The sequence below is a fragment of the Thalassophryne amazonica genome, chromosome 15, assembly GCF_902500255.1.
Source record: "Thalassophryne amazonica chromosome 15, fThaAma1.1, whole genome shotgun sequence".
Lineage (NCBI taxonomy): Eukaryota > Metazoa > Chordata > Actinopteri > Batrachoidiformes > Batrachoididae > Thalassophryne > Thalassophryne amazonica.
In genome coordinates, this window is record NC_047117.1 from 59,032,315 (window position 1) to 59,058,166 (window position 25,852).

Below are 25,852 nucleotides of genomic sequence, written 5' to 3' on the forward strand. Positions count from 1 at the left end.
GTGCATCCAAATGCACAACAAACTGGCATTTTCAGCAAACAAATTAATAAAATAACTGGATTTACACGCAGATAGATGCTATTTTGGCCCCAAGATGGCACCACGAGTCACGTGATCGTTATTTCCGGCTCATTATGTCGCTACTAAGGGACTCTACGTCCCCCCCCCCCCATCTGCACCGAATAAATAGATAAACAACTGCTAAGGATAACAAGCTTTCACAATGAGGTGCTTATTTACATTGTGATCCTCGAATAAATTTCCATACACATGAACTACGTTTCCCAGTAATCTCGCTTGATACTAAGTTACTCATCATAAAGTAGTTCCCCAAGCGGCACGGTGCGCATTGATTCGATGTTATCCGCCGCATGCGACCTCACTTCCGTCTTGCCAGGCTTTTTTCTGCCGGCATTTTCTTTTTGTTTTCCCTATTCAGAATTTAGCTGTTAGAGTCGTCTAATGTTATATTGAATACCCTAAGTTTTTTGTAGTATTATTTATTTGTTTGTAATAAGTCTGTTTACATTAGTAGCTTGCGACAAAATGCCCGGATTCTCAGACAGAGATCGTGGTAGAGACAGAGGGTAAGTCGCTGTCTCAGCTTGGCTGAGCGCTGATAAGATGCGGTGCTAATGCTAACTGTTGTTCGTCGCATCTGTCTGCAAAATGACACTGTTGTTGTGTTGGCTAACGCGAGACGTAAATTGGTGTAGGTATACTTGTGTGTTTAAAAACGCGACCGAGGGTTGTGTAGCGGGAATGCATTATCTGTTTTTGCTGCCGGCCGGTGGAATGTAAAATGGCAGCTTATCATCTGCCGGTGGTCAGGAGGAAGCTGCTGTGACGCAGTCACTGCTCACACACAGGCCTCAATTTATATACAAAAATGATACGGCAGGCTTGTCTATTTCGCTAAAACTTCATTGCAGCAACGCAAAATGGTAGGTAGTAGAGGTGTGCCCCCCCCCGCTTGTATGCATTCCTGACAACACTGGGGCATGTGCCTGATGACATGACTGATGGGGTCCGGAGATCCCCAGGACATAATGTGACCTGCACACCGTCCACTACACTCATGCCAGGAGTGACCAAGGTTGGGTAGGATTACTTTGAAAGAATACATGTGGATTACTTGTATGTATGTATGTATGTATGTATGTACGTACATACATTTGGATTACTTGTAATCTGATTACTTTTGGATTACATTTCAAAGTAATCCTACCCAACCCTGGGAGTGATGTAAACAAAAGCAGATACACTACGATGCATTATCTAATGACTGTAGTTCAGACAACTATTCTGTTGGTGGCACATCCGGGCACAACACCGGTGTTGTGGTCTGACAACCCCCCCCCCCCCCCCCCCCAAAAAAGCTTCTTCATTGACTACACATCAAACTGATGGAGTCTGCATGGCTTGTGATTGGTCTGCGAAACTACATAATTTCCAGGTCATCAGCTGACATCTGAAAATACCTGAAGTGATTTTCTTTGCCCATTCGCTATTTGGCAGTTATGAATCTCGCGGTCTGTTACTCACGCAAGACGTCAGTTTCAGCAGAGTTCCGGTTCAGGGCACAGTGTAAACAAACCTTGTGAAGTATGGGCAACAAGGCATTGGGGCATGGCAGAAGTTCGTCACAGGTGCTACACTTCCTCTTGATAATCCTCTCAACTTGGGACAGCTCATCATCATCATCACCCGTGAACTCACTGGATCAGTGCCATCCACATCCTCACTAGCCACAAGACCCCGGAACTCTGCTGGCTCCATGGTGCATTCTGGGAAGCGCAGGGGGCTGCCAGGGGGATTATGGGAAATGTTGAAAGTACCGCATGTCCCGAAGAGGTTAAACAAGTGTTGAGTATTTGCCTGTCCTCTGCTTTAAAATAAACCTGCTTTGACATGGTATAGCTAAGCTTCACCCCATCATTGTAACTGAAATTACATTCTTTCTGCACAAGTGAATATTTGCTGTTACAATTGCAAACACTATTCTCCCCCCAAATTTTGGCCTGTAAGCTTCTACAACAGTGATGTCCAAAATATTCCAGAAAGGGCCAAGAGGATGCAGGTTTTCTTTGCAGCCACTAACTCCAGCAGTGATTTCACTGATTAACATCACTTTGAGCAGGTGGAACTGATTTGGCAGAGCAGGTGCACATTATAGCTGGCTTCAAATGATGCCAAAACAAACCTTTGAGCAGAAGTCTTCAAATCTCCTCCCCCTTGGAGTAAATGTCCAGTTTGGACCAGCTGCTGTGGGTCTCTATCAGTGGCCTTGAATTTGCAGCGTTTGGTTGTTATGAAGAGGCTGTCCAACACTGTTGTGCTGACAAAATGAATTAATCCATTGTGTTTTTGTTTCATTTAAGGTCAAACTTATTAATTGGTTTAACAGAGTAGACAATAGATGATTATGTAACCAAATTATAAATGATAATAACCTGTGCACACGATGTAGGAAAGATGAGTGTTTGTATTCAATTCATTGATGTAAGTTTTCCAGAAATTCCCGGAAATCCTGGTTTTTATTTACATGGTGAATGTTTTCGGGTTATTTTTGATAGCATACGTCAGAACCCATTAATGCGCCACAGCCAAACAGTTGGTGGCGGTAATGCACCGTGTTAGTTTGCAAACCTCCAATAAACTCGAAACAAGAAAAAAGGCTATTTTTGTTTTCCTGGGCTGCATCAGCTTTAGTCTGTGGTCTGTCTTCACAATGTTTCCCTTTGTAAAATTGTTTAGAAACCTCTCTGATGAGACGTCTCAGTGGATCTTAAGTGTCACGTTTTCACATCCTAATCCGAGACTGAAGAATAATGTGACACACCCCTGTGCCGTTTTTGAAATGAGTTCCATGGCAAAGGTTCATCAGGAATACATTCAAATGGGGCTGGTTCAATCAAAAGGACCAAAATGGCTTCCCGACTTTTTTAAAGGAGACCTGCATTGAAAAAAATGCAGTCAGATTTTTTTGAACAAAAAATGACTTACATTTACACATGAGATTTTTCTGAATGTAGTAAAGTAAATCTGCAAGCCCAGATCTGTCATTCAACTGAGAAATCTTCATTTGAAAATGACAAATTTACAGCTAACATTTAGCCCTCCGCAAATTGTCCTTCTCATCACGGACGCTGCCGAGACGTTACGGACAAGACCCTCTCCCAGCATGCATTGCGCCAATTGTAATTTGTGGATTTACGTCAGTTTGCATCTGCACCTTTTTCTTGTCTTATACGGAAGGATCTACTTTTTTTAAAACTTCATATTGTCTTGTGGCACGTTTGGTGCGTACACATTTCTTTTATTTGTGCTTGAAAATTATTTTGGGGGACTTTTTCATACGCCCGTTTGATTGAGTGGTGTCGCAATGAAAATCTGCTGTCTTTTGCCTCCGGTACCATCGCGGGATATGGAGGCGAGACCCGCAAAGAATCCCAGTCATTAAAAATATATACACCTCTCTCAGCATCCATGGAGCTCTGGGGCTCCGATTGCCGAGACGTGCGGTGCTGTGGATTTTGCCGCAAGAAGTCTGTCCTTGCAGCAACAGGTGTACCGGCCAATTTTGCATTAAAACAGCGAGCGTAATCTCAGGACTTGTGCCAAGTGTGCTGCAGCTCCATTCAGTAGACAGAGAAGTGATGCCGGTGTTGTGCGCTGAATCTGGCACAACACCGGCTGCAAAGCAGACACGGGCGGTGTGTCGGCGGTTAACGAGCTCGTTAACGAGCCCGCAGACTTAATAAGCGCAGCGGAGGCAGAGAGCGGGAGAGGAAGAATGGCGCCCGCTGTCGATGTCGTTGCTGATCTGAGCACACAGGTCTGTATCTCACATTCAATGCAGCTTACTTTTGGATGTTGAAACCAGGACGTGTATAAATAACATTACTAACAGATAAAATCAATTTCAATGCGGGATCGGACTGAAGGCGGGAGCGCGTCATCTTGTCCCTGACGTCATGGAAATGATACGGCTGTACAAACTGTTTTCACAGAGGACTAAATTTTAGCTGCAAATTTGTCATTTTTAAACGAAGATTTCTCCGTTGAATTACAAATTTGGGCTTACAGATTTACTTTACTGCATTCACAAGGGTCTTATAAATACATATCAGTTATTTCTTTCTGAAATCTGACCACATTTATTTCAGTGCAGGTCTACTTTAAATCACCATTTATTTGGAAAAGCTAACACTGCGGTAAGTCTTTGATATTATTATATTGTGTTTTTACGGAATTCATTGTCAGTTGGCGTCATTTCACACAAATCAAAATCTGTCCTTGGGATGAATTTATTTCAAACTGTTTCCATGCAAACGTGTTATGTTAGCCTGCGAAATCTGCATTTTATGGTTTCATCTGTTACATGGGTGTGAAATATATTTACGTGGAGCAAAATATTAAATATTTAGCGTGCTCGTATAAGTCAGATATTGATGTCAAAGATGTTTGTGTGTCGTATTGCACAACACTTAAGTTGTGAGTATCCCAGAAATGCTGATGTCAGCACTGGATGGAAAAAAATCTGTTAGTGTTTCCCATTTATAGAAGTGAGTAAACATCTCATTTAAACCCATCCATCCATTTTCTTCCGCTTTATCCGGAGTCGGGTTGCGGGGGCAGCAGTTCAAGCAAAGCCGCCCAGACCTCCTGATCCACACACACCTCCCCCAGCAGCTCCTTGGGGAACCCCAAGGCATTCCCAAGCCAGCCGAGAGACATAGTCCCTCCAGCGTGTCCTGGGTCTTCCCCGGGGGCCTCCTCCCAATGGGACGTGCCCGAAACACCTCTTCACCGAGGCGTCCAGGGGGCATCCGGAAAAGATGCCCAAGCCACCTCAACTGGCTCCTTTCGACATGGAGGAGCAGCGGCTCGACTCCGAGCTCCTCCATTTAAACCCAAATCAGTGTTCTTGAAAACTAAAAGTTCTAATTGTGACTTTATGAACAGTTGATGCAGCTTTTCTTGTATCAAATTTTATTTTAGCTTATTTTAAGACACTATCAGTTGTTATAATAGCACAAATTACGAAGATAAATGTAGAGAGAGAACAGTAATTCTAATCCATGTGACAGAGTGTGTATTATAGTTTGGTCATCTTGCCAATATGGGAAAATAGTCTTTTCACACAACTTACATCGTCATGATACAAGCTGTGTGAAAAGACTCTTCTCGGGGGTCGGAAAAAAAATATCTGACCCACAAAAAAAAGTATTTTTGGAGATTTCTTTGGTGGGTAACTAGATCTGTAAATGCATCAGAATGCATCTGAGATTTCAAATTTCTCTGGGGGAGAACCCCCGCCAGGGCTTCGGGCCTTTGGCCCTTGCCAAAAACTTTTTTTTTTTTCATGGCCCACTTTCATCACTGTCAATTGCCATTGTGTTTGAACATAAGTACTCATTGACTGAATGGGGACTCCCATCAGATCACAAGGAGACTCCATTTTTTATTTTGTTTTTAAACCTGTTGGGGTCTCCACATTTCCAAAGCCAAACTCAAAGCATGTATGTGACTGCATACACGCGCTCACACACACCCATCCTGCTTTATATCGTGTTCTATCAGGAAACAGGAATCATTTGTGTCACTATGGATGTACATATGGCAGTTGTCTCAAAACTAGAAGCTCCTGGTGTCGCAGACCAAATGGTTCCCCCTAAAAATCCCTCCGCCCTGCCTTCACTGCACATGCATAATTTTGGACCACAGCAGCACGTCTGAGTGTGACACCCAAAGCGATCAAAGGGAATAATGTGATTAACCATCAGATGACAAGGTAAAACCTCTTAAATCATTCTAAAGCCAGTTTTAAGCAGAAATGAGGCTTGTTTTAAGCAGAAAACAAGGCAATAACCAACCAGTCATTACTGGCGCTCTGAAATGAAGTAGGTGCCTCGGCATGTCTGCACTCTGATCGCTTCCCCCATCTTTTATTATGAAATAACGTTGAATTTATGTGGAAATTATTGTTGTACAAAACTTTCAGATATCTTTCGCTGAGATAGATGATGAATGCCATGCAGTTTTAAGTAGAAATGAGTTGACTGTCAGAAATGACGCATGCACAGTGAATGCAGGTCGGACTGATTTTTAAGGGGGACCATTCAGTCGGCAATAGGGCTGCAACAACGAATCGATAAAATTCGATTACAACAGGCGTTGGCAACACATTACGTCATCGATGCGTTGTGTCAAGCGATTATGGCGCCAGAAGCAACCAGTGCACAGAGCAGATCAGACACTGTTTCGTAGAAGAACTACACACTTAGAATATGGCAGAAACAAGTAGACAGAAGAAAATCAAGACTTCAAAAGTGTGGGAGCACTTTACGTTAAACAATGCAAAGACGTTTGTTAACTCCAACATTTGCAAGTCGGACCTCGCATGGCACGGGAGTACGACGGTAATGATGCAGCATCTCAAACGAAAGCATATCGGAGTCATCAACGAGGAAGGGGAGAGCTCAGTGTCTGGGCAAGTTAACAAATGTTTGTTTTTGTTTAAGCAGTCGTAAAATCCAGCCAGGCTGTTTGTGCTGCACTGGCCGCCCTGCAGACAGAGAGCTGAGCAGCGCTGCAGCGGGGGGGGGGGGGGGGGACTCAGTCAAAGTCTACACATAAAACCAGCTCCTTCGGCTTGTATAGCTCCAGAAATTCATTTATAGGCTTTATTTTACAGTTGAAAGTCTTCATGTTTCCAAAGAGTCACATGTGTCACTGAAATGACCACATAGTTATACAGAGAATGTTGAACATATGAGTCAGGCTACAGTTTTTGATTTAGGTTTTATGGTTAACTGGTTATGCTAATTGGTCATTTGCAGCAACTCAGCCCTTTGATAACGCAGTGCCATTTGAAATAATTATTTTTGTTCTTTATTGTAAACTGTTTTATTCTTTATTATTTTATATTTCAACAGCCAAGGGACATTTGACAGTTTGTTGATTTTCAAGTATTTTAAGTTTTCAAATAATGTTCTGTTGTTAAATAAAGTGATGGAAGGAGAGAAAAATTGTTTCCCTGGCACATTTTAAAAAAATTCCCCGCTAATCCTATTAATCGTGTCGAAACCCCATCAGATTAATCAATGATCCAAATAATCGTTTGTTGCAGCCCTAGTCGGCAACACCAGAACATGTATTTGTGTAACATAACCAGCTTTGCAAGAAGTTGCTAGCATGGACATATCTCTGGTTATGATTTATTTAGTCCTTTTTCTTTTTCAAGGTATGGTGGAGGACCCCCTCGCTTTGGTGGTGGCGGAGGAGGCAACAGGGGTGGACCTCCCCCAGGAAAATTTGGTAACCCCGGTGAGAGGCTGCGAAAGAAACACTGGAACCTCAATGAACTCCCAAAGTTTCAAAAGAACTTCTACCAGGAGCATCCAGATGTCACTCATCGGTCTATCGTAAGACTCCTGCAGAATTTTGGAAAAATTACATTTTATGTCTGGGGGGGATTGAATCAGATGAAACATACAAAAACTTCTGCCAGTTTTCACTAGTCTGACCCATGCTTGGGAATGCAACAACTTTTCTTTCGTGTGCATTAACAAATGTTTTTTTTGTTGTTTTTTTTTTCCCTCAAATTACAGCAAGAGGTTGAACAGTACCGCAGAAGCAAAGAAGTTACAGTTAAGGGCAGAGATTGTCCCAAACCAATTATAAAGTTCCACGAAGCTGCATTCCCAAGTAAGATGATATTCATATTCCATCCAGAAACTATTCAGGTGTATGAGTCAGTCAGTCAAAGTGCATAACATTTGCAGAAACTGGCCTGTTTCTGGTCATCATTAGATTTACCATCAAGCAGGAATCCTGTTGTAATGGGTCTCCCGCAATGGTCACATGTGACTTTGGTAGTTGGATCTGAGAGGCTCAGATTTTCACCTGAGGTTATTTCATAACTATTGCAAACTGTATGTATTGTGTTGTCAAAATATATGTTGTCTAAAGCATGGTTTTTACTTCTGGAAGTTGGTGCCATCTTGATGGGTGTGTAGAGACAGTGAGACAGCATGTCTGCTCACCTTCATAGTTTCATGTATATAGAATCCAATGTGACAGATTGGTGTCTCCTTTATTAAACATGAGCCTCGCCCCTTAAATACATCAAATCCATCTGTGGCCAGTTTCGTAAATGTCACGTCAACAGAGCTGATGGTCACCATTCTAGTCAGTGCTTTCTACTTCACTTGAAGCAATGCAGTAGGTTTCAGAAGTGTTTCAAAACCATGTGTTCGGCTTCATTATAATTGCTGCTTGAAAAGTGTGCCAGTTGATTTCAGTATACCAAGTCATCTATTATCATGCCACTTTTCCCAGTTCATGTCACTCCTTATAGTTTATGTACTGACAGATTTTTGTTTGTACTGTCCAGTTTTGCCTTTTTATTATTTTCTTTTCTGTCTTACCACACATTGAACTAACATTGGTAACATAATTGTCATATTCCCCTTTCTTTGATGTGAATACTGTTACAATGTGCTATTAAGGTGTAGCTTGGAGTATAGAACATTTTCCCCCTCAAGTAATTGCAGAGCTGTTGTCAGCCATATACATTGGATTGGCATTAATGTACTTGCAGTGTGTCCTGTGCTGTGGAAAATACAAGTATTGGGACTTTGTATTGTCAGATACTCAATACTAAATGACTTGGACTAGGAATGGGGCAAAAAAACAAACAAAAAAGACCCTTGATTAGAACATCCATAGTACAAGAGTGCATTGTAGAAAAATCCCAGAAGAAGAAATCTGGAGTTTTCTGTGCATTCGTATTGCATCACATCTCATCTCTCCCCTAAAATTGTAACTCATGTGTCACAGTATTCATTTGCGTTTCTTGATGTTTGTTGTAAACATTAACTCAGTTTTCGTCCTGTTTCAAGGCCATTTTGCAATAGAAACTAGGCATGTGAATCTCATCACTGACACCAATTCGATACACTACCGGCGATGCAATACATGATGATGCTGGCGATGCGATACGATTCACCCCTGTTCCCGATTTGATGCGATATATGTATTTGATGGCGATTCAATTCCTCACAATGCAATACAATATGATTTGGTGTGATACAATGCGATTCTACATGATGCAAAGAAATTATGCAAAAAATTTAAATAGAAAATAAGCTGCAATTCAGTATGGTACTGTGGTATTCTTCTGATTCTACTCGAGGCAGTGGATTTGTTTAACTCCTCATAAGCAGCAACTTTACCAGATTCGACATTAAGGAAAAGGAATCGTTTCCTTCATATTTGGAACCTGTTTGATCACACCGTCAGAACTTAAACAGTAAAATGACATCACTCTCAATGAGTGACTTAAAGTGAGTCACTCATTGACAGAGTACCACCTTGGCAAAAGTAATTGGAGATACTTTCTTACCAGTTTTGCCGAGTTAGGGGGCACAGTGGCAGCCACTGCATTCTTTCCAAACGACCTGCGTCTTGTCAAGTTTCCCTTTTTTAAAATTGATTTAAATGTTTTAGGTGCGTCAAAAGTCTCCTACAACTAGTTGCGCTGTTGTCATAGGCTTCCATTTTGAAATAGATTTGTTGCGGTAGAAATGTGCCTTCAGGCTTCCGTTGAAGCAGTGATGGTGCATTCGATGTGCCTCGGAAAAAAATTGATGCAAGCATGCAATGACTGATCCATCGTAATTTCACCCGTCAATTAAATCGATGCACACTGAATGAACCAATACGCTCGCATCACGCACGTTTGTATCTAGATACCGATTTGTCGATTTAATCTACACATCCCTAGATGCATCAACTCATTGGTTGCTATGAGTTGGTGGGGTGTATGTCAGTACAACCTTAAGAACTCTGATGTGCAGTGTTTTTTTTTTTTTTTTTTTTTTTTTCCCTTCATTAATACTTGTATGTGAAGAGGGTTGGGTATCGGGAACTGGTTCTTTTCAAGAACTGTTAAGAAATGATTCGATCCACTGACATCAATAGCTTTTTTTGCTTAACAATTCCCTTATCTGTTCTTCAGAGCAGCCGTTGTGTTTGTCGGGAAAATGATCATTTCTCTACGTTGATTGCAGACCCTGCAGCAGGTTTGCAATCGACCGCTTCTGCACACGGCTCTGCTTTGAAGCAATGAAGCAGTGCTCCAACCTGCTGCTTCGTTGGTTGTTTACTTTGCTGCATTTCAGAAACGGCAAATCCACTTCTTAACCCCTCTCAAAGCCATTAAAATATGTGAATCGTGAGTCACTTTTGCGCGGATTAAAGTCACTAACTGAGACTCCTGTCTTGTTGCGAGAAAGAAACGAGAATTATCCTCTGTTCGTTCGCACAGCTCTAAATGCTGCACGGCTTTCTGTCGAGTTAAGTTATAAAGATAGTCCGGTTGGAATTAATAACTTCAAAGCAAATCGCCGTTGAAATTAAATGACACCTCTTTCCAAACATTGTAATACAAACAATAAACTGCAATTGATCAAAACATTTTTTTTTCTTCCTCCCAAAATGAGATGTCCTGCGTTGACGTGTAGCTCAGGGGTATGGAGTGACATTCATGCCAAAATGTCTGAACGGAAATGCTTTTGACAAAAACTACAGATTTTGTTTATTTCTGTTTATGTCCAGAGTTTAAGTATCCAGTGACCAATTTCATATTTATTTACTATGGGAATTGATAAGGAATTGGATCCATAAGCAGAATCGATAATGGCATCGATATTGATTAAAATCTTATCAGTACCAATTCCTGTATGTGAATGCATGCTCATATGGTGAATGTGTCAGAAATGTGACTTTAACATTCATACTGCATCTTGGATTTCTACAGGCTATGTCATGGACATTATTGTCAAACAGAACTGGACTGAACCAACTCCAATTCAGTCTCAGGGATGGCCAGTCGCCCTTGGTGGCAAAGACATGGTTGGAATTGCTCAAACAGGGTCTGGAAAAACCCTTGCAGTAAGTATTATTCCTTCACCGAGTTAGTTTCGAACTTAAAACACTTTTTATAGTGGGACGGTCTGATGCAGGGTGGAAGCAGATCCGAGTGCAGCAAGAGAGAGCATGCAGTTTTTAACTAGTATAATGGTGGTAGTAATGAATACATTTCAAGACATTTAGTTTATCTGTAAATGAAATCCTAAATCTCCTCAAGAAGCAGAAGAGTGAGCTCTCTAAAAGTGCTTTGTGATGGGGTAATCATGTTGTTGCTGGAAGATATTAAGAATGTGTGAAACTGCTAATAAGTCCAACTGTGCGGCAGCCAAACATTTAAGTAATTTGTCTTCAAGGATACAGATAATGCATGAGTGCTAACTTTTGGTCTAGGTTCTCTTGCTTGAATCAACTGTAGTTTTAAACTGCATTTTTTTTTTGCCTGCAAATCGAAGCCTGTGCAGCAGTTTTTGCTATGATTTTCACTTGACAAAACAGCTACCATGTGATCATGAATTCTCAAATTTGCAGAAACGTTTAAATGTATGTGGGTTTACTTGCGCATAATATATAAACAAATAAGGAAGTTAGGAAAGAAAGAGAACAATATTTGAGGGTCGTGCAGGATATGTATGAAGTAGGGTTGGACAATGTCCACTTAGTTGGCATATTGCAATGTCTGCACTACAGCATTGTAGTGCATGGAAATCAGCAGGGAGGCGAGGGAGTACCCTTCTACTTTTGTTTTGTTTTTTTTTGTTTTTTTTTTTTTTGCACTTTTTAAAGATCTGACTCAAAAATTGAATAATACATTAACATTTGGTTTATTTATTCCTTATTTAACACAACAGGCCTTGTGTCAATGTGCCGCAGCCAATTTTCCCAAGCAGCTTTGCTTTTGAAGAAGCAGAGTCTTCTTGAGACACTATTTTGGGAGAAAAATCCATAAAAGTTGGGGTGGGGGGGAGGGGAGACAGTGTTCTGTGTCAGAGCTCACTTGGACTCCCCTCTTCAGAGCAGTCCACACTGGTTGTGATACAGCCATGGCACAGCCTCACGACGACTTCTTGGTTTCTGTGATTGCATTTTTCTGTGTTGTGCATGAAAACTGAACCAGACCTCTTTGAGCTCTAAGAACCTCTTTGAGAAGTTTAGTACTTCACCTCAGTACCCTTGATCAGAGCTCACTTGGACTCTTCTCATCAGCCCAGCCCAATCACTCAGTGCAGCCACAGTGCGTCTCAGGCCTTTCAAGTACAAATCAACATAATTTATTTTTGTACTCAATGACACTCCTTAAAGTAAATTTTCATCAGAATCAGAAGAAGTTTATTGCCATTGCCAGTGAACAGGATTCACAGACTAGGAATTTGCTTCGATATAATGGTGCAATATAAAATGCTAAGATAAAATATACAATACGTGCCAAAATAAGACAAAATATAAGATAAAAAATGACATGAAATATGAAAGGCTGTGTGCAACAGAAAAACAGAAAGAGGAACAGAAAAAAACAGTGCAGTGGGAGGAGTGCAATTAAAACCAAAGTACATTGTCTAAAGTGACCCGTGATAAAATGATAAAGTGACAGAGTTAAGGTTAAGGTGACTGAGTTATGAGGAGTTCATGAGTCTAACTGCAGAGGGGAAGAAACTGTTCTTATGGCGGGAGGTTCTGGTCCGGATGGACCGTAGCCTCCTGCCCGAGGGGAGTGGTTTGAATAGACTGTGTGCAGGGTGAGAAGGGTCGGCTGTGATCCGACCTGCTCGGCCCAGAGTCCTGGAGACGTGCAGGTCGTGGAGAGATGGAAGGCTACAGCCGATCATCTTCTCAGCAGAGGCCACAATGCGCTGCAGTCTGTGTCTGTGGCCCCGGCGTACACACCGTGATGGAGGAGCAGAGGATGGACTCGATGATGGCCGTGTAGAACTGCACCATCAGCTGGACAGGCAGCTTGGCCTTCTTCAGCTGCCGCAGGAAGTACATCCTCTGCTGGGCCTTCTTGATGAGGGAGCTGATGGTTGACTCCCACTTGAGGTCCTGGGTGATGGTGGTGCCAATGAAGCGGTGACAGTCCACAGTGGTGATGGGGCTGTTGGTGAGGGCGGGGGGGCTGTGGCTTTCCTGAAGTGCACGATCATCTCCACTGTTTTCTGGGCGTTGAGCTCCAAGTTGTTGCTGCTACACCAGGTCACCAGTCGGTCCACTTCCCTCCTGTAGGCAGACTCATCCCCATCCGAAATGAGTCCGATGAGGGTGGTGTCGTCCGCAAACTTGATGAGCTTTATGGAGTCGTGGCTGGAGGTGCAGCACTTAGTGTACAGGGAGAAGAGCAGAGGGGAAAGGACACAGCCCTGTGGAGATCCTGTGCTGAGAGCCCGAGTGTTCGAGGCATTCTTTCCCAGCTTCACATGCTGACTCCGGTCCGTCAGGAAGTCTGTGATCCACCTGCAGGTAGAGTCGGGCACGTGGAGCAGAGAAAGCTTGTCCTGGAGCAAAGCCAGAAGGATGGTGTTGAATGCAGAGCTGAAGTCCAGCTGAAGTCCTTTCGGGTATTGTTAAGAAATTATTCGATCCACCGACATCAGTAAGCTTTTTGCTTAACAATTCTGTTATCAGTCCTGCAGAGTGGCCGTTGTTTTGGCGGGTGTTTGTCAGGAAAATGATCATTTCTCTACACTGATTACAGACCCTGCAGCGGGTCCTTAATCAACTTTTCTGCAGTGCCGCTTTGCTTTGAACCTTGAACCAATCGAAGCGTGGTTCGCTGATTGAAGCAATGCTTCGGTCGATTGCTTCGTTTATTTCTTTCTTTTGCTTAATTTTCCCCCGCTAAAACCCTAAAGAGCATATGTCTGTGAGTATTATTTACCTTTTCTATGTTAAACCGACCTGTTATGGTCTTCTGAAACAGTTGATGTATTTTATAACTTAAAAACGGGAGCGATGCTAACGCGTTAGCATGTCTATGGCATTGTCAATGTTAAAAGTTAGCATTAAGCAGTTTCAGCTGTCATCACGTTCGGTGCATTTGTTTTCAAATTGTAATATTCCTTAAATTTATTTTTGCTTATATATTAATAATCTAATGATTATTATATACAATTTTAGAGAGACAAAAAGAACCTGAATAGAAACACAACAGAAAATATATAATAGCAACTAACATAAATAAATACATACAGAAATAAATGTTTCCTGTGAACACCTAGTGACTCTCACACCTCCATTTCATCCCTGTCTTATTTAAGTTTAGTGAGTTTGTTTCAGTCCAACCATATTTTCAATCTGCCAAACTAGAAAACTGCTGCATCCTAGTAAGAGCATAATATTACTGGAATGAATTTGAATAAGGAAAGTTGTATTTTTTTTTTCTCTCTCTCTCTCACCTAAATGGATTCAGCACTCACTCCAGTTTATTGTCTGGAATAGCCCAAAATTGCATTTCAGAGCTTCTAGAATTCAAACATTTTCGTGCAGGTGGTGTTGGGGGGTAATTTTGGGTTTCAGCTTTTTTTGTTTTTCACCGCTTTCATCCCTGAATATGAGTTGTGATTCACTTTTGTGCGGATTAAAGTTACTAACTGGGACTCCTGTCTTGTTGCAAGAAAGAAACGAGAATCATTCTCCGTTCTGTTCACACAGCTCCAAACGTTGCGCGGCTCTCTGACACGTCAAGATAGAACGATAGAGTCCAGTCTGAATTAATAACTTCAAAGCGAAACACAGTTTTGTTTATTTTTATGTCCAGAGATCAAGGATACAGTGACTAATTTCATATTTATTTACTTTAAGACTCAAGGAAATACATAGAAAACCTTTAAAGCCTACTTTTAGTACACAATTCACAAGGTATCGATAAGGGAATCGATAAGGAATCGGATCGATAAGCAGAATCGATAATGGCATCGATATCGATAAAACCTTATCAATATCCATCCCTACCTGTTGGCTCTGTAGGCAAACTGCAGGGGGTCCAGGAGGGGGTCGGTGATGGACTTCAGGTGGGATAAAACCAGGCGTTCGAAGGTCTTCATGACTACAGACGTGAGAGCCACAGGCCTGTAGTCATTAAGTCCAGTGATGCGTGGTTTCTTGGGGACTGGAACTATAATGGAGGACTTGAAGCAGAGTGGAACATGACATGACTCCAGGGAGGTGTTGAAGATCCCCGTGAAGACTGGGGCCAGCTCATCAACACAGTGTCTCAGGGTGGCAGGAGAGACACAGTCTGGGCCCGGGGCCTTACTTGGATTCAGCCTTTTGAAGTGTCTTCTCACGTCCTCCTCTTGGACGCAGAGGGCAACGGGGGGAGGGGGAGGGCAGTGGTGAGAGTGGGGAGGTCCATGGTGTTTGAATATCCAGTTGTGTGGGGGGTGGGGAGGTGTGAGTCCTTGTCTTCAAAGCGTGAATAGAAGACGTTCAGGTCGTTGGCCAGCTTCAGGTCGTCAATAGAACGAGGTGCTTTGGGCTTGTAGTTGGTGATCTCTTTCAACCCCCTCCACACAGAGGCTGAGTCGTTGGCAGAGAACCTTTTGCTGCAGACGTGAACTGTACATGGATTTAGCCTTTGCCACCTCCTTGCTAAATCTGTACTTTGCACCTGTATAGCTGTCTCTGTCTCCTTCTCTGAAAGCCACCTCTTTCTGCTGATGGAGCTGCCGGAGTTTAGGTGTGAACCAGGGCTTGTCATTGTTATATCTCACCCTGGTGCGCTGTGGGATGATGCTGTCTTCACAAAAATGAATATGTGACATCACAGTGTCCGTGTAGTCATCTAGACTGTCTGTTGAAGCCTCAAACATATCCCAATCCGTAGTGCCCAAGCACGCACGTAGCTCCTCCACAGCTTCATTGCTCCACACTTTAGATGTCCTCACAACAGGTTTAGAGAGTTTTAGTCTCTGTCTGTATGCGGGGATCAAGTGGACCATCACGTGATCTGAGAGTCCCAAAGCTACACGGGCCACCGCTCGGTACGCACCACTCACTGTCGTGTAACAATGATCTAACGTGCTCCCTTCTCTGGTCGGGCATTTAACAAACTGTATTTTGGTAATTCCTGACTGAGATTCCCTTTGTTAAAATCACCGAGAATTATAACAGAGTCCGGAAAGTCTCTCTCCACGCTCATAATCTGATCCGCGAGTGCGAGCTCGGCCTCGTGCACGACCGCGCTCGGTGGAATATACACAGAGCAAAGTATGAAAGAGTTAAACTCACGTGGAGAGTAGAACGGTCTGCAGTTTGAGGAGATATTCCAGAGAGGGACAGCAGTGTTGGGAGATCAGTCACATCGGAGCACCAGGCGTTGTTGATATAGAAGCAGAGTCTTCCCCCTCTAGTTTTTCCACCAGAGAGTGCTCGGTCTCTGTCTGCGCGGAGAAGTTGGAATCCCTCTAGTTGGAGCGCGCAGTCCGGTGTGTGTGCATTTAACCGCGTCTCCGTGAAGCACAGTACACAAGATGAGGAGAAATCTCTATTCTTCTTCATCAGCAGTGCCAGCTCATCCATCTTGTTGTGGAGTGAGCGGACGTTGGAGAGAAATATCCCAGGTAGGGGCGTGCGCGTGCCCCTTCGTCTGAGGCGCACGAGAGCTCCAGCTCGTTTTCCTCTCTGCCAGCGTCTCACTGTTTTGGCCAAAAAGTGAACCAGTTCAGCTGCAGGCACTAAAAAAACTGGCGTAATGTCCGTGGGTGTTGATGATCTGAAATTTAGAAGCTCCTCGTGGGTGTAGGAGCACGATGACACTCAATTTACGCACAAAAACAGACAAAACAGGGAGCACCAGAATACCAGGGCGCCTTCACGTGGCGCTATCTTGGATGGATATATATAGTGCTCAATGTGATCTCTGAGGAAATTGATGTGAATAAATGTTATTTATATTTGCAAATATAAAAAAGTGCAGTGATTCTTACAGTTGTGGTGTTCTATTTTATTCCACACAGAGAAACTAAAGATACTTCATATTTTGTGTTGTCAACTTCATTTTATTTAATATACATTCTTTCCTGCATTTCAGTCCTGTAACATGGTCCAAAAAAGTCAAAATGGGGCAATTTAGGTATTGTAATGAGGTTAAAAAAACAAGCAAAAAGATTTTACACTGGTGATCATAATTGTGAGCAGGTACAAAAGCAGTAACCACGAAAGGCTGAGTCTTTGAGTAGCCGAGATGGGCAGAGGATCTCCCGTTTGTCAATAAATATGTGGGGAAATTATTGAACAGTTTCAAAACAATGTTCCTCAAATAAAGATGGGAAGGGATGCATATTTCTTCCTTTATAGTGCATAGTAAGTGCATCCCTTCAGCTTCTCCCTTGTTTTTCCACTCAGACAACATTCCGATCCACCTCAGATCTGCTGTGGTGACCCTGACTTGTTTGTTTTGCTACACCAGATGCTCTTCCTCGTGCAACTCCACATTACATGTGGAGTAGGTAGGGCTAGTCTTGAACCGGTGTCGCAGACCGAACGGTCCCCCCCTAACAATCGGTCTGCCCTGCCTTCACTGCGCATGCATCATTAGCTGCGGTTCACGGTTTATTACCTTGTTTCTGCTTAAAACTGCACTCCAGTCATCATCTGTCTCAGCGACAGATACCTGAAGATTTGTACAACAAATTTCAAACAAATTACAACAATTTCCACATAAATTCAGCATTATTTCATCATAAAAGATAGAGGAAGCGATCAGAGCACCGCGGCTACATGAGCTGCTAACTGATGCGTTCACTGCACATCGGTCATTTCAAAGTGTCACTGAGTATTGCCTCGTTTTTGCTTAAACTGTCTTGTTTTAGAAGGATTTAAGAGGTTTTTTTTTTTTTGCCTTGTTATCTGATGGTTAATAATCCCATTAATCCATTTGATCGCTTTGGGAGAAGAGACTCTGTCTTGGATGAGCATCTGAGCTCCGAAATGACTCATGCGCAGTGGAGGCAGGGTGGACCAATTTTTAGGGGCGGACCGTTTGTTCTGTGACACCGGGAACCTTCCACACCACAAGGAAGGAATCTGGAGGTATTTCAGTACCTGAAGGGCGTATAGTACAAGTCTCAGATCCCTCAGATGGAACTTCATTAAGAACAGTCATTTGTCAATAGCTAATATAACCACATGGGCAAGGGATTACTGTGGGAAGCCTTTGTCAAGCACTACAGTACAGACTTTCATTCACAAATATGCAAAAAGTTTTTTTGTTAACCTTGTCAACCTTTTGGAATGTTATAAACTGAAGTATTTATCCATTGTTTCTGTTCATTCATAACAGTGAAGCACTTTATGACCTCACAACTGGGGCTGTATAAATCTGTTTGGCTACAGGATGCATTCTGTTTTACAGTTAAATCTCTTTTTTTATGTAGTATCTTCTGCCTGCAATTGTGCACATTCAACATCAACCATTCTTGGAGCATGGAGATGGACCTATTGTAGGTACCCTGTGCACAAATCATTATTATATACTATGCAAATATCCTTATGAATGATTAATGTATGCCTGTTACTTAAGTGCTTGGTGCTGGCGCCAACCCGCGAACTTGCCCAACAAGTGCAACAAGTGGCTGCTGAGTACGGGAGGGCCTCCTGTCTCAAGAACACGTGCATCTATGGCGGTGCACCCAAGGGACCTCAGATTAGGGATCTTGAGAGAGGTACGCTAACTCTGATGATTGAACTTGGACACTTCCTCATTATTAGTGTTTGCTTTGGGAAATAATGTTACAATTTTTTTTTTTTTTTTTTTTAAGTATCTTATGTATCCCATGTTGGGGCTTTTGTTTTGGATCTGTTTCTTATGTTAGGAGTTGAGATTTGCATTGCTACTCCTGGTCGTCTGATTGACTTCCTGGAGTGTGGTAAAACAAATTTGCGACGTTGCACTTACCTGGTCCTTGATGAAGCTGATCGCATGCTGGACATGGGATTTGAGCCTCAGATCCGCAAGATTGTGGAACAGATTCGGGTATGTTGAAGTGGTATTTTCTTGTATATAGTGAAACAGTTGACAGTACACTAAACTAAATGTCTGATACCCATCTGCATTGTACACAGCAAAATAATGTCAACGATCTGTCTCTAATATTAATGTTTCTAACTTACAGTATATTATCACTGATGCCAATCATTACTGGTGCTTTTTGTTGTTGTTACAGCTACACATAGGTGTTAATATATTTTATGCTGAAAATGTTAAAGTAATCCAAAGGTTTAGTTGAAGTCCCCATTCTTTAATTGTTATGCAGCCAGATCGTCAGACACTGATGTGGAGCGCTACGTGGCCAAAGGAAGTTCGCCAGCTGGCTGAGGACTTCCTGAAGGATTACATTCAGATCAACATTGGAGCACTGCAGCTCAGTGCCAATCACAACATCCTGCAGATTGTTGATGTTTGCAGTGACATGGAAAAGGAAGACAAGTGAGTAGATGGTTCCCATGTTGCTTTTGAATGGAAGGGAATTTTCCACTGTATTTCATTTGTTAGCTTAGACGACATGACAAAAGCTATTACTCCTTACTTGACCATAAGGCATACTCTAATCCCCTGCTGGATCATGTTTGTTTCCGGGTTATTTTTGATAACATGCGTCAGAATCCATTCATTCAGTTCCATGCCCAAACAGTTGGTGGCGGTAATGCTCCCTGTTGGTTTGCAAGCCGCCAATAAGCCCCAAAGAAGAAGGGTTATTGTTTTTTAAAAGTTTAGTCGTATTTTAAGGGACTGCATAGGGGTTCTTCTCACAGTTTACTTTGTTTTGGACATTAAAAGTTATGAGCTGCATTTTCCTTCAGTAATCGTACATTAAGTGGAGCTAACGGGTGAAGCCAAAAATGCATCAAGTATATTTCTTTGTTTTAAGAAATGTATTTCTTGTCCCACATCAAAAACAAACCTTTGCTGAATGAATCTACTGGATTTTAAAAATGTACACATTACTTTTCATACTATTTTATTTGTATAAAAACAAATGCACATTGTTCCTTATAATGTTAATCAAGAAATTCTCAGCAACAGATAAGTTATCAATTTAATTTACAGATGAAATCAAAGATTTGTAAAGAATCTTTTTTATTGAAATGATTTTAATTAATTTTTCTAACCTAAGAAAAGTTTAATTTCAAAATGTACAGTGGTCGGAAATTAATCTTGAAGTAAACACATTTGTAAGGCTTTTTAGGTGGTCAAGAATTTGAAAACAGATTATAAATAGCTCGAGTTTTTTGAATTGTCGTTTCCTTTACGGTGTACTGAGACGCACAATGTATGTTTTTTGGATTAAAGTCTGGTAGCACAATACAAGTTGTGTTAAAAGACTTGGGTGGAAAAACTGACCTGACCCAACAATTTTATTTTTTTTTGTGAGAATGCACCAGAGAATTCAAAATTTTCTGGGGGAGAACCCCCAGACCCCCACCAAGGGCTTTGGACCTTCAGCCCTTGCCAAAAATTTTCATGTAAATGTCATGAAAAGTTCTTTAGTGCAACTGCAACATTGTAGTGTGAAATCAAACTTACCTGACCAGACGTATACATACATGAACCTTTGTTCAGGCCTTGTTCTGAACTTTCACGTGTGAAAACTCCCTTCTAATCCTTTTCATTGTTTTAGTTAACATGCTTGTTAAGGTCATGTTTCCTTTCAATTTACCAAGTTTCACAGCTCATTAAAGTCTGTAAGCACGCCGAGTAATTTGAATGTTTAGACTTGTGCTTGTATTTGTTGACAGGCAAACTACAAAGTGATGCCATAGTTTTTGTGTCCACACTGAATGATTCTGTTCACTTTATTTTTATGCTGTCTTTTGCACCTTTGCCCCTTGCCTTCACTTTCACAAGTTGATCTGCTTTAAAGCATACATTTTAATTGCTTTGAGGTGTGTTTCACTATGGAACATAACTTTTGATTTTCTATGACATGAAAACACTGGGTCAGCATCCTCTACCTGTGGCGATTTCATAGTTTTTGCCAGGGGTTGTACGATTGGTACACTCACTGTTCTGTTGCATAAAACGATTTTTAGAGGCTGAATGTCTGTCAGGATAGGGTTCTTTGACCCATGTTTGTCAAGAAATCATATGAGCTTCTCCCTTGTTTGCCTGACAGACTGGTCAGACTGCTGGAGGAGATAATGAGTGAAAAGGAGAACAAGACTATTATTTTTGTGGAGACCAAAAGGCGCTGTGACGAGCTCACCCGCAGGATGAGAAGAGATGGGTAAGAGAACTTCATTCCTTTATGGAAACCATTTCTTTATTACAGTAAAAGACTTTTTAAATTATGCTCTATGAAATGACAATGGCTTCATCTCCATTCCTGATTCCTTATTGTTTTTGTTTTGTTTTTTTTATCTCTACATACATATATTGTTTTGAAGCCAGGTGGCAGTGTTGGATGTTGTTTCTTCACAGGTGGCCAGCAATGGGAATTCACGGAGACAAGAGCCAGCAGGAGAGGGACTGGGTCCTTAATGGTGAGATTTAATAAGTCACTTTGCCACTTCTGTTTATAATATATGTTCATGATTTTGAAGGACCCATATGCTGCTCTGTTAAGGGATTAACTACTATACCTTTCCCTTCAGAATTCCGATACGGCAAAGCTCCGATCCTCATTGCTACCGATGTGGCCTCCCGTGGATTAGGTCAGTATGCCTCCTGAGTAGCATCACATTTACTTCAGTGTTCTACTTATTTTTTAAAGAAAGTGGTTTTGCTTTCTTTAACTTTCTATGCATTTTCTGAGTTTTTCTCACCTTAAGGTGGAGTCTTTGTGGCAGGCGCTAGGCATGACAGTCCCAGGCCTCGAGAGGGAAAAGGATGACATATTGGAAGTGCTCAACTGGCTTGCCACCCAGTGGGCATAGAGAGGTGAAAGCTCTTGTGTGCCAGTGATCTTCAAAAGGCTGTGTGGCTAAGCCTTTGGCTCTGATATGTTGTTGAAATATACACACACACATCTGTTCTCTGCCCATGGATTTCACCGACAAATGCCATCCAGCTGTTTCCAACTCAAACGTATAAAAAAAAAAAAAAACGCTTGATGCTGTGACACTTGCCTTGCATGCTGTTATGTTAGAGAACGCTGTATTGCAAGTCATTTGTTTGAGATTTGGAACACATGTTACCTGTCAGAGCTTGTACCACAAGGCATGGGTGCTTGTGAGCCTGTTTAAGGGTTCAGTTTTTCCCCAAAGTGCTGGATTTCTTGAAATGGAGAGAGCAGTTTATGTTTTTGTCACTGAAAATTGATGAGACCTGGCACATGTGTTTAGGGGCTAGTGGGAGCATCTAGGGAGAGAGTGTGAGATAACTCAAACCAAAGTTCCTCCCTCGCCTGCGTTTTGTAGTCATGTCGAGACCTGCCCACGAGAGACATTTTCTCAAGTGAACACTGGCTTCTTGGAAGATCTTGCCTTGATGACACTGATGAGGGGGGTGGGTGGGTGGGGGGAATTGTTCTGTGCTTGCTGAGTGGTCCCACTGGGTTCAGTATTTTGGACCTCTTTGATGTGTTTTTAGGGGCCATCATCAAATTAGTCCTTTTTCTATTTAGTCTTGGCAAGATGTGCAGTGCGGCCTGTAATTTCAACCTTATCAGAGTGTACTGGGAAAAATGGACCTGCCCAAAAAAGAAAAAAGTACCACTGGATGGTCCTGTATTGGCACATGAGGAGGCCCCAGTGTATATCGTGGCCCAACTGCGTAGAAGCTCCTGGATGTCACTTGACAATTTGTGAGGGATTTCGCTGCACTGGGAAAGGACTAGTGAATGCATACTCCTTTATGGTAAGACTAAAGACCATTTAATTTCTCCCTTGGTAACAAAAGGGAGAGTGAATGTTGTCTGTATTTTTTTTTTTTTTCATTATGGTTAGCAGTTGGAGTGTGCATCGTTTCTCTCTTCCCACAGTAGTATTCCCATGGATTAGCTGTGTGCATACTCTTATGCTAACACATTTCTTTCTCCACAGGCTAATGACAATTTCCTTCCCATAGCGTTCACAGTTGCTAACTTTTCCCTTTGATCTGGCTGTTGTGGTGTGCAAAATCCTGTGTGGCCTCCTTGTTTTGTTTTGCCACACTGCAACACTTTCACAGATGTGGAGGATGTGAAATTTGTCATCAATTATGACTACCCTAACTCATCTGAGGATTATATCCACCGCATTGGACGCACAGCCCGCAGTCAAAACACGGGCACAGCCTACACCTTCTTCACCCCCAACAACATGAAACAAGCCAGTGACCTGATCTCTGTGCTCCGCGAGGCCAACCAGGCCATTAACCCAAAGTTGATCCAGATGTCAGAAGACAGAGGAGGTAACCTGCCCCCCCGGTTCCTATAACAAAGTTGAAACCTTGCATGGTTTCTTGGGTTGGCATCACTAACTGTCTTTGTTTGTGGTGGTAGGTGTTATAACTGAAACTTTGTCCTCCCTTTTACCCACTTTCATCTACAGGTCGTGGAAGGGGAGGAAGAGGCGGCTACAAGGATGATCGTCGGGATAGGTATTCTGGGGGTGGAAGGAGTAATAACTACGGAGGTAGTGGCTACAGAGACAGGGACAGTGATAGAGGGTTTGGCAATGGGCCCAGGAGTGCCTTTGGTGGCAATAAAGCCCAAAATGGTGGAAACTATGGCGGCAACGTTGGTAATTCGGGTGGTGGCTACAGCAACAATTATAACAGCAACAGTCAAGGTAAATTTGGCGGACCAGCAAAGCAAATGGGTGGCTTTGGTAACCAAAACTTCCAGGGCCCCCCTCAGTTTGGGTCCATGCAAAGGCCTGCTCAAAATGGTATGAATCACCCACCATTCCCCTTCACCCCTCAGCCACCACCAACACCCCAGTCCCAACAGCCCCCACCACCAATGGTGCCCTACCCCATGCCACCACCCTACCCACAGTAGATATCGTGTACGCACATAATATGGAACCAACGTACTTTTTGTTTAGTCTTGAAATCCTGCAGTCTGTTTAATATTATCCGTTGTACTGTTTCACTTCATTTTGCTTGCTACAGGGTTGAACTTATTCAGTAAAACCAATTAGATCCTCTGTAGTGCAACTATAATTGCTGCACTTTTCCTTCAATTTTTTTTTTTTTCTTTTTACATTCCTGAGTAACTTATTTTACTAGGTAATGTGTTTTTGAGTTTGTGATATGTCTAAAGTGATGAGATCATATAAAGGGTGCGTGTGGCCCTTTTAAATAAATAAAAGTGGTAAATGTGTGTTATTTATTACTGAAAAAAAATTGGGTGAAGAAAAAACTTGAAATTAAGTTTATGAAACATGCAGAAGAACATGGAGCAGTTTAAAACTTTGCTGTTGGGATATGGATACAGGTATAAAACTCAAATCCCAAGTGGCAGTGGCTGCAGGTACAAGACTTTGCCATACATACCCATCAGTACTACTGAGAGCATGGTGCTCTGACATCCTGAGTGGCTCCCACTGAACCCAGTGGTATTAGTTCCCCCACCACTTCAAGTGTTACATTAGCTCACAGCAACAGCCTCAACAAAATTTGCACTTCTGACCAGGATGTGCTTGTTCCAGTGTTGTGCTGTAGCTATAAGTTTATCCACGTGTTAGTGTGGGTTCCTTCCGGGGGCTTTGGCGTCTTCCCACTCCCAAAGACATGCACATTATTTGAATTGGTGACACTAAACTGACTGAGTGAATGTGCTTGTCCAATTATGTGTCAGTCCTGCAATAGACTGACAGCCAGTCTATCGTGTACCCCGCCTCTCACCCAGTGACTGTTGGGATAGGTTCCAGCCCCCATCCTTAAGTGAAATAAGCCGGATTAGAAAATGGATGTTTCGATAACTTGCCTTAGGTGAAATGTGAAGAGCATACATCATGGTAATTATAACATGCTGCAAAAAATGTATTCCTGCCCTCATTTACAGTTTTGTTGCATGTCTGGTAATTAAGTATTGCAGAACATTAATACTGCTGGGTTCAGCCTTGGCTGCTGAGAGTGTCTTGAGTGCCATACATTCAGTACTAGGACACACAACACATCCTTTACTCATTTAAACATTGGTTCAGAGGAGATTGTGCTTTACTGTTGTTTGGCATAGTGAAAGTAAGAACATTTAGCTGTACTTAAGAAGTACACAAAAACTGACTTCTTGTACACAAAAAGCTGGTGATCTTTAAACTTGACAATATTGAATTTAATCAGCACATTGAATTAGAGTGCAAACACTACAGTGGGCAAACTGGCTTAATGTTATTGAAAAAGGTGATAAGAACTCAAGAGTAAACAACGACTTCTTGCCACTGAATACGTGGAAATATTATCAGAAGTGGCCGTTTGCACAGACAGTTTTTGGGCAGGAGTAACCGAGTGCATGATTACCTCACTAAGTGTAAGTTAACTTTTTTAAGATGACCGAATATACAGTAAACCACTTACCTTAGTGTGTTAGCTGCTGGCTGGATCTGCTGTCCACTGAGGCATTACAAGTCGGCTACTGCGAAGGGTGCTGGGTCCTCCACAAAATAAACATTAACATAAATATTTGCACTTACTCTTTTATAGTGGATGTGGAAAGTATTCACATCACTTCACTTTTTCCACATTTTATGTTACAGCCTTATTTCAAGATGGAGTAAATTCATTTTTCCATCAAAATTCTACTCACAACACCCCATAATATGCAAAAAATTATTTTTTTTTCTTTATTTAAAAAAATAAAGAAATGTGTACATAAATATTCACACCATTTACGGATTCACCTTTGGCAGCAATTACACCCTCACATCTTCTTGAATATGATGCCACAAGCTTTCAGATCTCCAGAGATGTTCAATCGGATTCAGATCTGGGCTTGGGCTGGGCCACTCAAGGACATTCAGAGTTGTCCTGAATCCACTCTTTTGATATCTTGAC

At 42.1% G+C, this 25,852-nt stretch overlaps 1 protein-coding gene across 2 annotated transcripts; it reads left to right on the forward strand.

The window, feature by feature from the left end:
* The first annotated feature begins 374 nt into the window (after positions 1–374).
* LOC117526975 (probable ATP-dependent RNA helicase DDX5) lies at positions 375–24,174 on the forward strand. 2 transcript variants are annotated; one of them, XM_034189101.1, is made up of 13 exons: positions 375–587; positions 7,250–7,430; positions 7,617–7,713; positions 10,829–10,962; positions 18,309–18,374; positions 18,455–18,596; positions 18,747–18,907; positions 19,188–19,360; positions 21,048–21,158; positions 21,353–21,414; positions 21,526–21,585; positions 23,042–23,263; positions 23,404–24,174. In XM_034189101.1, exons 1-13 carry the CDS (start codon positions 547–549, stop codon positions 23,853–23,855), a joined length of 1,902 nt encoding a protein of 633 aa, XP_034044992.1. In that variant the 5' UTR covers positions 375–546; the 3' UTR covers positions 23,856–24,174. The 2 variants fall into 2 exon arrangements, with proteins under 2 accessions (XP_034044992.1, XP_034044993.1); XM_034189102.1 differs by having other exon boundaries at positions 21,526–21,537.
* Positions 24,175–25,852: the final 1,678 nt, after the last annotated feature.

Coding starts and splice junctions, on each gene's coding strand:
- LOC117526975 (XM_034189101.1), top strand. CDS start 547: ATGCCCGGATTCTCAGACAGAGATCGTGGTAGAGACAGAGG. Junction 19,361..21,047: donor GACATGGAAAAGGAAGACAA/GTGAGTAGATGG, acceptor TTTGCCTGACAG/ACTGGTCAGACTGCTGGAGG. Junction 21,586..23,041: donor TGTGGCCTCCCGTGGATTAG/GTCAGTATGCCT, acceptor ACACTTTCACAG/ATGTGGAGGATGTGAAATTT.